The 13,096-nt window shown below is 42.3% G+C and overlaps 1 protein-coding gene across 1 annotated transcript in view; it reads right to left on the bottom strand.

Annotated features, from left to right (window-relative positions):
* Nucleotides 1-13,096, bottom strand: part of STIM2 (stromal interaction molecule 2) — an 85,194-nt gene that overhangs the window by 11,626 nt on the left and 60,472 nt on the right. Inside the window, exons 4-6 of the mRNA XM_044417915.1 lie at nucleotides 8,679-8,790; nucleotides 6,741-6,856; nucleotides 5,603-5,780 (exon numbers count right to left, since the gene is read on the bottom strand). Coding sequence (XP_044273850.1) covers nucleotides 5,603-5,780; nucleotides 6,741-6,856; nucleotides 8,679-8,790 — 406 coding nt within the window. The remainder of the gene's footprint in view (nucleotides 1-5,602; nucleotides 5,781-6,740; nucleotides 6,857-8,678; nucleotides 8,791-13,096) is intronic.

Here is a 13,096-nt window from a genome sequence, read left to right as displayed (position 1 = left end):
CTTGTAGAATTTCTTGGATTTGACAGTCCAAGCCAGTAATCATGGCCATTATAAAATCATCCACACCATTATGCGAAGTCTTTGGAGGTCAGGGTGTAGTATCTTCCCATTCCGCCTGGGTTTGGAATGTTGGGCGGGTGTAGGAATGTGTGATTGGAAAGTTGTGATAGGGAGGGAGACCAGATCTGCCTGGGCCACCATGGTTTCATGAGAACGCAACAAGTTCTTTCCATTCTTATTTTGGCAATCATCCTTGTAATTAGCAGGAATGGTGGGAAGCTGTAGAAAAGGGTTCCCATCCATGGAATGAGAAAGGCATCTCCAGAGGGTTCTGGCTAATCCCCACTTGGGAGCAGTGGTTGCTGCATGCAGCATTCTCCTCCATGGCAAAGAGGTTCATGGATGGTGTGCTTTACACACCAAAGATGTAATTTCTGACCACCTCATTCAGTTCCCACTTGTGCATCCGGAAAGGGGTCTAGCTGAGTATATCCGCAGTTTTGTTGTATATGCCCACCATAAACAAGGGAAATATTCTGGTGGATGCACCAGTCCCGTATTTGTAGAGTCAGACAGGTTAGGGAGATGGATTATGTTCCACCCTGTTTGTTGATGTAAAATATGACTGTTGTATTGTCTGAAACCACTTGAATGTGTCTTCCAACCACCACGTTCTGTAGGGAAATCAGCACCTTGTGGACCACAAGGAATTCTAAATGACTGATGTGCAATCAATGCAGATGCAGTGTATGCCTTCTGCATCTGGTATCATCCATAGTGGGTGCCCCAACTGGTGAGAGATACATCTCTGATATCTCTTGATATAGATCAAGAGATGTAGACCTCTTGATACATCTTGATCAAGAGATGTAGATCTCTCTCTGTATCTCTTGATACCTCAACATTCACCAGAGAGATACATCTCTGGTGAATATTGTTGTCTGTTTTGATGGCATGAAGGGAAGTTCCTTGATCAGGTTTGATTCATACATCCAACCAAGACAGACAGGTTCTCATGGAAAGAGGCAGTGTAAGTGCTTTCCAGGGTGAGATGCATTCGGGATGGAGCACCCTTGTAAACCACAGCTGAAATGGTCTCATCCTCAGCCATGCAAAGCAAACCACTGCCACAGTTGCCCCAGTATGCCCTAATAGTTGTTGGATTTTTCAGACAGTGAACCTCGGTTTCATGTGGAAATGCAATGTCACCGTCGTCAGTTTCTCTATCTAGTCTTGTGGCAGGTATGCTTGAGCTGACACTGCATCCAGGTAGGCTCTCATGTATGTGATGGACTGTGAAGGAACAAACATAGTTTTTTCAGCATTAATGCACAGTCCGAGTCACTGGAGAATGTTACATGTCTTTTCAACTGAACAGAGGAGGATTGCCTCTAGATGCAGCTACTAGTAACCAAACATCCAGATAGGGGTAAATCTGGAGCCCTTGAAGTCGTAGGTCTGCGCACACGACAGCCATACATTTCATGGATGCTCTTAGTGCTGTAGACAGACCAAATGATAGCACCCTGAATTCATAGGGACCGATACCGATTTGGAACTGTCGAAAGTGGGTATAGTCCAGATGGATGCTTATATGGAATTATGCATTCTTCAAATCTATAGAAGCAAACCAGTCCCCTTTCTGTAGTAATGGTTTTATGCCTTTCAGGGAGACCATTTGGAACTTTCTGAGTGGAAGGAAATTATTTACTCTCCATGGGTCCAAAATCAGATGCTGACCACCATCTTTTTTTGGGAACTATAAAGTACCACAAATAGAAACTGTGCTTTGCTTCGGATTGGTCTACCAGTCAAACTGCATCCTTTGCTAGTAAGTTGCTGACTTCCTCCATTAGGATTGAAGAGGGAGGAGTTATGTGGACCATTCCAAAAGGTGACAAGGTCTCAAATTCAAGTTTGTATCCATGTTGTACTATGGAAAGCACCCACCAATCCAATGTGATGGTTTTCCAAATGGGAAAATTATGACTTAGGTAGGTGTGGTACTGGGTTGATCAGGCTCATGGCCACATATGTGCTCTAGGTTCTGACATGGAAGAGGCCTTCGCCATCAAACAGCATGCCCTCTATTCTGGAATGGGTCTCTTGAGGGAGGTTAGCTGCCTGAAGTCATTCATGTCTGCATATGGCCACTGCACTGACAAGAGACCTTGAATCACAATTGACATAATGGTGCGCGTTGTGCTTTGTTGTTTGGACACCTGGAACACTTCAGAGGGGAAGACTCTGGTGAGCTCTTGTTCTTGATCAGCTAGGAAATCAGCCAGAGCTTTCATCTTCTGCCACAAAAAGACCTGGTACCTCCCCATCATGGTTTTGTAGTTCAAGATACAGAAACCCAGGCCCAATGCAGAGTATATTCGTCATGTCATCATATCCAATCAGTGAACTTCCCAGTCAGTTGGTGCAGAGTGCTCTCTTTGTGGCCTTCCCTGTATGGATTCTATGATGATGAAATTTGGGCATGGATGGTGTAAAAGATAGGGCATGTCTTTCTTCCCCTAGTCATCCCCGATACATCCTCTCTAGTCATCGGGAAGTGGGATGTGGCTGGTTCAGTAGTTCCCATGGGTCCTTCATGGCACAGCCAAGGTCGGAATAAACAGCATCGTTACTGGAACCAAGTCCTTTGTCTGGATCATGTCGCAGATGAGGTCCTCATTAGGCTTGGTAACTTGCTGGGCTTGGATGCCCAATGACATGGTCATTCGAAGGACTTGCTTGGAAAACCAACCCAAGCTCTCCCCTGAAAATCCAGGACCTTGAGAAGAGATGACATTGGCTGGAGACATTGAAACCAGTTTCTCAGAATCTGCATGAGAGTCAGAGTCCAAGATATAGTCCATCAGATTGGAAGAGGATAAGGTGTATGGCGGAGAAGGTGAGCTCTGGCCAGTTGTAGGCTGCGGCTGTGAGACTCATGACATTCTGATAAGCAAATTAGCAAAAACTGGGCTAGATGGAAAAACTATTAGGTGGATCCAAAATTGGATGCTAAATCGGTCACAAAGAGTGCCCATCAATGGCACCTTCTCAAATTGGGTGGAGGTAACTAGTGGGGTGCCACAAGGTTCAGTCCTGGGCTCAGTGCTCTTCAACATCTTTATTGATGATTTAGATGAGGAAGTACAAGGAAAGATAATCAAATTTGCATATGATACTTAACTGGGCGGAACAGAAAACCAACAGAATGAAATTCAATGAGGACAAGTGCCAGGTCTTCCACCTAGGAATAAAAAACCAAATGCATCGATACAAGATGAGGAATACATGGGTCAACAGAACTGGAAAAGAACAAGATCTTGGAGTAATTGTGGGCAATAGGTTAAACATGAGCCAACAAAGTGATGCAGCCTCCAAAAGGGCAAATGCTATTTTGGGATGCATTAACGGAAGTATTACTTCCAAATCATGAGAAGTAGTAGTTCCTCTATACTCCTCACTAGTCAGATCTCTCCTAGAATACTGTGTCCAGTTCTGGGCACCAAGATTTAAGAAAGATGCAGGTAAATTAGAAAAGGGTCCAGCGGAAGGCAACAAAAATGATCCAGGGTTTGGAAACACCGCCCTTTGAGGAGCAACTGAGGTACTGGGCATGTTCAGCCTTGAGAAGAGAAGACGGGGGGGGGGGGCATGATATCCCTCTATAAGTACCTCAAAGGCTGTCACAAAGAAGATCAAGATCTCTTCTTGCTAATGCCAGAATGTAGGACATGGAATAATCAATTCAAGTTGCGGCAGGCTGGACATCAGGAAAAGGTTCCTCACTGTCAGAGCAATACAACAGTGGAACCAGCTGACTAAAGAGGTGGCAGGCTCTTCCACACGAGACACATTCAAAAAGAAACTGGACAGCCATCTGAGTGGGATGGTGTAACATGGTGTCCTGCAACAGCAGGGGGTTGGACTCGATGGCCTTCATGGCCCCTTCAAACTCTTCTAATCTATAATTCTATGACTCACTGGGGGACTTGTGGGCCTGTCTCAAGTAGTTGGATCCTGCTTGTCTGGATGGCTTGAGTGTGGTGGAGTCCAGTGTTCCACTGATCTGGTACGGGTTGGTGGCCACATGTAATCACATGGATCTGGTGTGTGTTCTCACAAGCAGCCTGAAAAATAGTGTCCTGAATAAGGGGTGAATTCCAGTACTGCTTCTTCCAATACATCTGGGTCATCAGTTCAAAATTTTGCATGGAGTGGTGGAGAGAGATTGGCTAAGAATTCTAAGGAGGAGGCCCATATGGACAGGACATTGGAGGTATTGGGCCCATGTCTACTTCATGGTGCGGTGTGTGCACCGACTGGGCTGGACTGGTCAGAGCAGCTGGAGAGTGATTCAGTGAGTAGCATTTCTCCCAAGTCAGTCCTGTTGGCTCGGGTTGGGTAGCAATGTGCTCCAATCAAGCTGGAGTGGTTGAGGGATAGCCCGTTGAAGAACCGTGAATTGATTGCAGGGCGGGCATGGAAGAGGTGGCCAGGGCCACAGGCAGAGCATGGTGCTCAGTATGAACAGGTGAGCAGTGCCTAGTTCTCTTCAAAGGCTTGTGTTTGCCTGGTTTTTCAGCCTTTTTGGGCTCCTCCGTCTCGAGGCAATTCCATTTCTCCTTGTGCTTCTTATGCACATTGGTAACAGCTGATTGTTTCTAAGCCAAGGAAGTCCATTTTGGCATACCTGGTTTTAATGGCTTCGTTGGAAGTGGAAGGGCAGTTAGTCTTATCACCAGCAACATCCCTCATAGTGATGAAGGCCCTTTCCCACATTTCCACTTTCAGGTGACCAGCTCTATTTTTACAAGCATGTTTGGTGAATGCCTGACAATGTGGGCATTTCTCCACATGGTACTCTTCACACAAGCAAAAAAGTCACATGGAATGTCCGTCAGTAGACAGCATTTTTACTCCACATTCCGTGCACTTTTGAAACGCTGGTTTGAGAGTTAAGAAGAATAAAATGAATAAAAGGGAGAAAGAATTCAGTACAAGGAGATGATAGATGGCTGTTTTTGTTTGTTTTTGTTTTTGTTGAGGAGGTAGATGAAGGGAAGGGAACGTGAAAAGAGAGGAATAAATGTGTGAATGAGGGAAAGCACACTGAAGAAGTTTTTTGAGAGATGGGATACAGAAGGAGAGAAGCCTGAGGTAAAACAAGAATAAAGGCACTAGAGATCCCAAAGCACTGCAAATGACAGTCAAAGGCAAACTGAGAAAATGGTGTGAGTCCGTCTATTTATAATAAGGGGGAAAGGGGGTGGGGCTTCCGCCAAAATTCCTAAGCGTAGCTGGAAGAATCTTCCAAAACACAGGCACTGTGTAGGCACAGCACCTATGTGGGATGCACAGAGGCCACAAAGAAGCTTGATAGAATGCAGCTTAATGGAAAAGAGTGTTAAATGGGAAGGCTGATATTCACACATTAATACAGCCATGAATTCACTAGGTGACGAAGATAGATAAGCCACAAACTCTGGGCCACTGTTCCCTGTAATTTGGGGTACAATACTTTCAGCATGCCTTGCAAGATACTCATCAGGACTCTGAAAAACCCAAAGCATTATATAAACCCTAAATTTGTTTCACATACCTCTCTTGTAATTCACATAGGCTCTGTTCTGCTGTCTGGAGGCTTTCCAAATCTTTCATCATTTTTGTGATATGTTCTTTTGAAGACTTGTTCTGAGTATATGCAAACCAGCAGCCTCCAACACCAATCACTATAGAAATTGTGAGTATAAAATCTTTCATCCAGTTGTGAGGTGGTCCTGGAAAATGCAATTACACAGATTAAACATAATGATTCAGATGCCACATAGACATTGGGATGCACTGCAGCAATACTGAAACAAAATTCAGCATTATGAAAATGAGATGCAGTGAACCTCTGACTTACACACTTGACCCTTCTCTTCTGGGGTGGCCACAAGGACTCTGCACTTCAGCAGCTTAGAACATGGCTATCTGCAATGCAATGTGCATGATAATCCCTCTCTTTCCCTTGGCAAAATATGTATGCATGTGTCTTAAAGAAAAGGCAATGCAATCCTGACCAGTTAGCATTACCTACTGGACTATTCTAGGAAACACTCCCCTCATACTGACTCAGTTACTGCATTGAAAGAAAGCTCATGTTATAGCTGCACAGAGTACTGGGTAACTATTCATGGGTAAACTTCCAGGGTAGACCTAATTTAAAGTATGACTACCCACCTGCTGTTTTATTTAACTATCCACCTAGTTTGATGTTTGTATTAAGTATTTTCAAAGATTTTCAGAAAGTGACATTTTAAACAAATCTAGTCCTTTCAGAAGGAATTGTGAGCATGCACCCTACATAGGCAATAGGCAAAAACTGCCCACTGTTGGGGACTTTTACTACAGTTATAGTTAGCTAGCAATGGTAGCTTCTGTGTTTTGGCCTCTGAAGGAAGTGGGACATTTGATGTAGCTTTAAGATCTGGTCAACAGCCATGGGCACACACACACACACACACACACACACACACACACAGAGAAAGAGAGAGAGAGCACGAGAGCGAGAGTGCCATTCATACAGACAGACACTGAACAATATCACAATGGTGTGCATCACTGAATGATATTCTTGCAGTGGAATTGGCTGTCCTAAATGCGACACTGTTCACAGTTCGGCAAAATGATACACTCCATTAGTAGTTTAAAAAAATGTGTGCATGGTTTGGGAAGTAAATAAAAATTGTACTAACGTGTGAGAGGGCCAAACAAAACAACATCCAATGCCTTCAGCTGAAGTTTCTGCCTGTGGCTCCGATCAATGATTTTCAAGTGAGTTATCATAAATGTAGGTTCATTAACTGCTATCCTGCACACAATAGAGATTTTAAGAATATGCTCTTGAAAGTATCCATGAAAAACATAAGTAAAAACATACATTCTATTACAATGGTACCTCAGCTCATGAACTTAATCCATTCCACGATTCTGGTCGTGACCCGAAATGGTCGCGAGCCAACTCAAATTTCCCCATAAGATTCAATGTAAATAAGGTTAATACATTCTTTACCATAACTTTATGTTATACATAAAGGATGGCATATAAAAGTTATAAATAAATAAATAAATAAATATTTTAAACCACAAAAACACAGTATGAACAATGTTCCCGGGCTCCAGGTCAAGTCACAGCCCCATCCCTCACCTCCCCTAGCCCCATGAAAAGCAGCCCTTACCTCCCTCCTTACAGACCTCTCCCGGCTGGGAGAGTCATCCCACAACCCGCCTCCCACTCCTGCTCCCCCTCCTGGAGCCGGGCGAGTATCTGTGATGGGAGCTTCCTCTGGCTCGGAAGCAGGGCGGCAGCAAGGAGCTGGGAAGGCCTCAATGGAGATGAGCACGCCCTCATGGCTCCCCCTTGTGGTGGGCGGGGAGATGGTTATTGTTTGGAGTGTTCATGCAGGGAAGATGGGTGCAATCACGATCATCACCCAATGCAGAGTTCGCAACCTCAGGCAAAATGTTTCCGAAATTTCTGTTCGCGACCCGATTTGGTCATGGACTGAGGCATTCATGAGCCGAGGTACCACTGTATATACAACAACCCTGAAATAACACTGAAATAGTAATTTTGCTGTCCATGTACCAATTACATGGACAATATTAAAATAGAAGTGGTAAGCCAGAACATACTACTGTGATGTTCCTCTGTGCTAAATAGATAATTAACTTCAGAAAGTTCTTATTTTGTTATTTGTCTGTATTTCTACATGGAATGAAATTTGTCCATAATGAGTTGCACTGGTTTCATTTTCAGCCCAGGAGGAACAACTAGCATGCACTTCAAGTGCTTCTGTTCAAGAATAGGGATTGCACTACTCCTCAAGAACAAGAATTATACAGGTTATGCAGGAATTATGATTTTAGGAGAGCAAACTTCATGAAACTTCAGCCATGATTCACCAAAGGCTGTCGACAATGTTATAATCTTGGAAGGAGCTCTGGATTCCTATTCCTCTCCCCATCTTCACCTCTTCACAGCTGCCACAGAAAGAAGTGCAGCACCTCCATTACAAGATTTCAAAAGTGGCATTGGAAGATTTGGAGATGTCTGAAAAGGGGTGCTGCAGTGGTTGGGGAAGGGAGAAGCCAAGCTACAAGAAATCCTATGGGATCCCTAGCCCCACCCCTATCAGTACACCCCACCAGAGGAGGCCTACCCATTGGGGGAAGGATACAAAAGGGATAGAGAAGTGAAGACTGCCCCTATCACTTCACTCGTCCTGCCAGAAGCAGTCCATCTGCAAACTGGATTTGAAGGCACAATCCACTGGATTCTTACATTACATCCGTGACATAAAAATCAATAAAGCTGCTATTAGAATGGATATACCATAAAAAATTGCATTACTACAATTCAGTGTAAGTGGAATAATGTACTATCCAAGCCAAATTGTCTGAAAGCACAGTATTGCAGGATAAGAAATAACTCTGACCTGGAATTCAGTATATTTCACCGAGCGTGCTCTGAACAAACTGGGAGGTACTTCAATAGTTCCACAGACAAGGGAAAAAATGTGAAATTTAACTGTGTATCCAAGCCTACATTTGCCCTTCTGTGCAAGAAATCATTCAAAACCTGACACAAGAAGTACAACATGTACAGAACTTAGCAGTGTTGAAAAAAACACCTTGGCAATGTTGTTCCTTTGACATTATTTTCTCTGAAATGCTTTTCATATTGAGGAAGTTCAACAAACTCCACCAGCCACTGAAGAGTCTCCTCTTGTGTCCAGTTGTGAACTACAACATGAACAAAAATATTAGTGGAACAAACCAGATTATCAAGTAAAAAATAAACAGCACAACTAAAAAGCAAAAAGTAACTTATTGGCAAGTTTTCTGTATTCATCATGTGCTCATCAGAGTAAAGATTACAGAGAGATTATGAACAAGTAATTCTTAAAAATATTCCTTTATTAAAAATTCCATGGCATAATTGAAAAATAAAAGATCTTGTGACTGCTAAAATGTACTCAGAGTTCTTTATCCTGTTGCCCCTCATCTTACTACAGAACAGCGCATAAGCAAATAAGTATTGTGTTTGTTTTAGTTAATAGAAGACTAAGGATCTTTCCTTCCATTTGATGGACCCAATGTATTTATTTTGGAATCTCTTATGAATTTGTGCCATTTTGATGGGAGGGGCACATAAAAGGTTTAGTTGGACAATGGAAAAATGAACAAGGAAGGTACTGAAATATGTGACCTTAAAACTCAATATATCCAGTAATGGCCCATATAACCAAACAACTGAAGTGTTTGTCTTCATATTCACACTGTTATTAGTAATGCACAAGCCAGATCTTAGATGGGATGAGGTTCTGTATGCAGAATACCTCACAGGCAACAAGAAAGCACAATGACTTAAATATAGACGAGACTGTCACCTTGCCTTAGCCGACAGCTTTAGAAATTACATGACACTATCATTAAAAGCCAGTAACACCAGGATACAAGGAGATATTGGCATGCCAAAGTGTTGTTCCCACCCAGTGCAATATTGACATTTCTTTCTTTCCACAGCGTCCCCTGGTATTTCATCATCAGCTCAGTTTCAGAAATCTTTTGCTGGGAGCATAGGGGCAGGGGCAAAATATGCCACTGTATGCAAGCGCAACACACCCTTGAATGCATGAAACTACTTGAAACAATAATTGAATCCTGGTCCTGACTTGTCTGACAGTATATCAGAAATCATTGCAATACATGCCTATATTAATGTGTTTATTTACACTGACTGGTATCCAATTTTTTTTCCAACTAAGTTGCTACCATCATGCAGAATATGGGGTCAAGGGTGAGTACTAACTGGAACTGCTCACTTATATTATACCAGGGCTAAATTTTTCAAAGGGGTACTATCCTATTGTGTCCATGGATTGTGCAATGCTCATGGAACTTTAGAAGCCTGAAAGAAGGCTTTCATATCTAAAAAGAAGCTAAAATGGACAGAAATGCTTATTTCTCAAATGAAATCTGCTGTTAGCAGATCTTGCAAAAGCCCCACTGTGTGAGCAGTCACTCCAGCAAACAAAATGGAACCAACAAAGTTGTAATGCAGCCCCAGTGGATACTGCCCACTAACTCCACCAGTTTTGAGGAAGCCCAGAGCAAGGTACTTTTTGCGGAGGGTGAGTTCACCATGGCCAACTCCTGCCAACCATTAATGTGTTGAGGGTATGTTTCCTAGCAGTAGTGGCTCCTACTACCACACTGCTGCTGTTGAAAAAAAGAAAACACTGCAGCTCCAACACACACCATTTTGAATTAAAGCATTTTTCCTAGCTGGATTATGAAAAAAAAAACCGTAGAATCAATCATATGGCCTCTTCGGGGGAATATGCAGCCAGTGAGGGCACCGAGTGGCAAAGGGTTAGTTTCCTAGCCACTCTGGTCCCCTCACTGGCTGCACTTCCCCAAAGACAGCCTCTAATTGTGGTTCAAGTTGTTGCTAATCAGATTTATTAAGAACAATGGTGTGCAGCAGGGCTGCAGTTTTAACTGCTTGCCACAGCGGTATGTACCTTTGGCAGTGGCACTGTAGGATAAGGTCATGAGTAGCAGTCCTCCCAGATAACAAGGGTTGGATCTGCACCCCATGGTCCCCTCCCAGAATCACTAGTGTTTCTGGTTCACATCCTGGCTCAACTTGAAGGGCTGCTTGGTGCCACAATATATCTGAAGGGCCACCGCTTCCCATATGTTTCTGCATGTGACCTGTGATCATCGACCGAGGTTTTGTACTAAGTGCCTCCACATCCTTCAGTTCAACAAGTATCAACTCACACTAACTTGGTTGCCTTTTTCTGCTTTTTATTCTCTCAGGCCTTTAACATTTTTAGTTTGCTACTCTTTTTAAACCCAATATTATGGTTTAAAGCTGTGTTTTAAAATGTACTGCCTTCATATTTATCTTGTGCTTTTAAAATATTGTTGCTGCTGCTGCTTTTATTTTAGGGTGTGTATTTGCTTTTAAGGGATGTTATTGGTTTATTGTGCTCATTTTTATTATGTATATCACCCACTGAGCTTAACTACAGGGTTCCTCAAAATGGAATGAATCTATGAATAGATAACCAAATATTGCACTACACTGTCCCTCTATAAATAATTCCATGCCCTCACAATGCTAATTCCACACACTCAGAAACACCACACGGAAATAGCAAGCATAATCACTTTATCATGCTAATACTTTAACAGATCAAACACAGACTTTAAACAGTCAACAATATTTTTCACACAAAAAGGAAATGTAAAACATCACTTCAACACAGAGACTGACTTTGTGAGGGATAAACATTACTATTGTTTTGTTCTGGAATTATGAAATTTTAGTCACTTAGCTGGCCTTCCCACATGGAAGGACCAATAGCGTGTGCCACCTTGAACTCCTTCAGAGACAAACAGGATATAAGTAACAAAGAAAATGATGCTTTGGGAGTCTAACAGAACTAGAACACTATCCACAGGAATTCCATTAGGGAAGTACCACTTGTTATACACTCTGTCACCAACCTTGAAGAAGACTACTTCATCTACTGTAGAACAGGAGCCATGAAATGGTGCTTAGTATGTTGGAGGAAGGTTTCACCCTCCCACCATTGTGCTATTCTGCACTAAAGGGTTAAAGTTCACAGCTGACCAGCAGCTTTGAAACTTTGCAGATTATTTCTACACAACAGGGGTCACAAGCATTGGAGGGTGAGAAAGGGAAAGGCATCCTTCTTTAAACAACCTTCATGTGTTGCACAGGGGGGACACAGCTTCCATTTAGGAATTTACAGATTGTATTAACTATGTCTATAAACATATTAGTAACAACTGCAACTTTTTAAAAATGAGCACAATATATTTGCACAATTGCATTCCCATGTGCATCATAGCTTCTGGACTGACTCTAGCTCCCAGATTTTTTAAAGGCAGCCATATAAAGATTACAGCAGTCCTACTAAAACACGTTTAAGGTAGGACATTCCTATGAGGCACATCAAATTATATACCCACTCTTTATCATCTTAAATCCCTTCCTCTTCTTATTTTACTCCTCAAACCTACATCCCATAGAAAATGGCCTGCCCCTCATTTCTTCTTTACTTTTAAAATCATGCAGTCTTTGTCCTCATGAACAAATGTCTGCTTGCCACTAAATTCTGTCTTCCGAAGCCTGTAGGAAAAAGTTTGTTGTTCTTTTAAAAACAGTTACAATACATTATGATGTTCAAGAAGTACTTTATCAGTAGATAACTGCAACACTACCAACTGTTGGTGGTGGTGGTGCTGCTCCCTAGTCCTGCCATATTCGTCTTACATTTCCTGAATTGTCCCTGCCCCCTAATGGGTCTATATGGAATGCCTTCCAAGGAGATCCACTTGGTGCTTTCATTTCTTAGTTTCAGGTGCCACTTTTTATTCACACAAACTTTTCAATTAGTTCTACAGAAAGACCTAGAAACTCTGTATAGTGAATATTTTTATTCCATTGCTTTAAAAACACTGCTTCTGTTTTCTAACCTGCTTTAGAAATGTATTTACAAAATGAATGGTAGGTTAAAAATATCTAAAGCTGACAGGAAGAAAACTGATGCTGGAGAACTGCTTTGCAAATGCACGGGACTGACAAAAAGACAAACACGTGGGTCCTTAGGTAAAATCAAGCCAGAACTTTCTGTGGAAGCAACAGTAACAAAACTGATACTGTGGGCACAGCATGAGGAGGCAAGACTCTCAGGAGAAGGCAGTCATGCTAGGGAAAACTGAAGGACAAAAAAGAACAGAAAGGCCAAATGTGAGGCGGAAGGACTTCATAAAGGAAACTACTGCCTTCAAGTTTACAGGACCTGAGCAGGGCTGTCAAGGACAGTACATTTTGGAAGCTTCCATTCATAGGGCTGGCATAAGTAGGAGATGTCTTGACAGCATGTAACAATAACAACTAATACATTAATTTAAAACATTGTTTGATCAGAAAATAGGCATTTAACCAATCTATGTGAAATGAAGAAAAAATAAAAAAGAATTAGATTTCTCAATATTTGGCCTCTTT

Source organism: Varanus komodoensis, unplaced genomic scaffold (genome assembly GCF_004798865.1).
Source record: "Varanus komodoensis strain SLA01 unplaced genomic scaffold, ASM479886v1 scaffold9, whole genome shotgun sequence".
In the NCBI taxonomy this organism is placed as follows: domain Eukaryota; kingdom Metazoa; phylum Chordata; class Lepidosauria; order Squamata; family Varanidae; genus Varanus; species Varanus komodoensis.
This window is presented reverse-complemented; position numbering and strand designations above follow the sequence as displayed.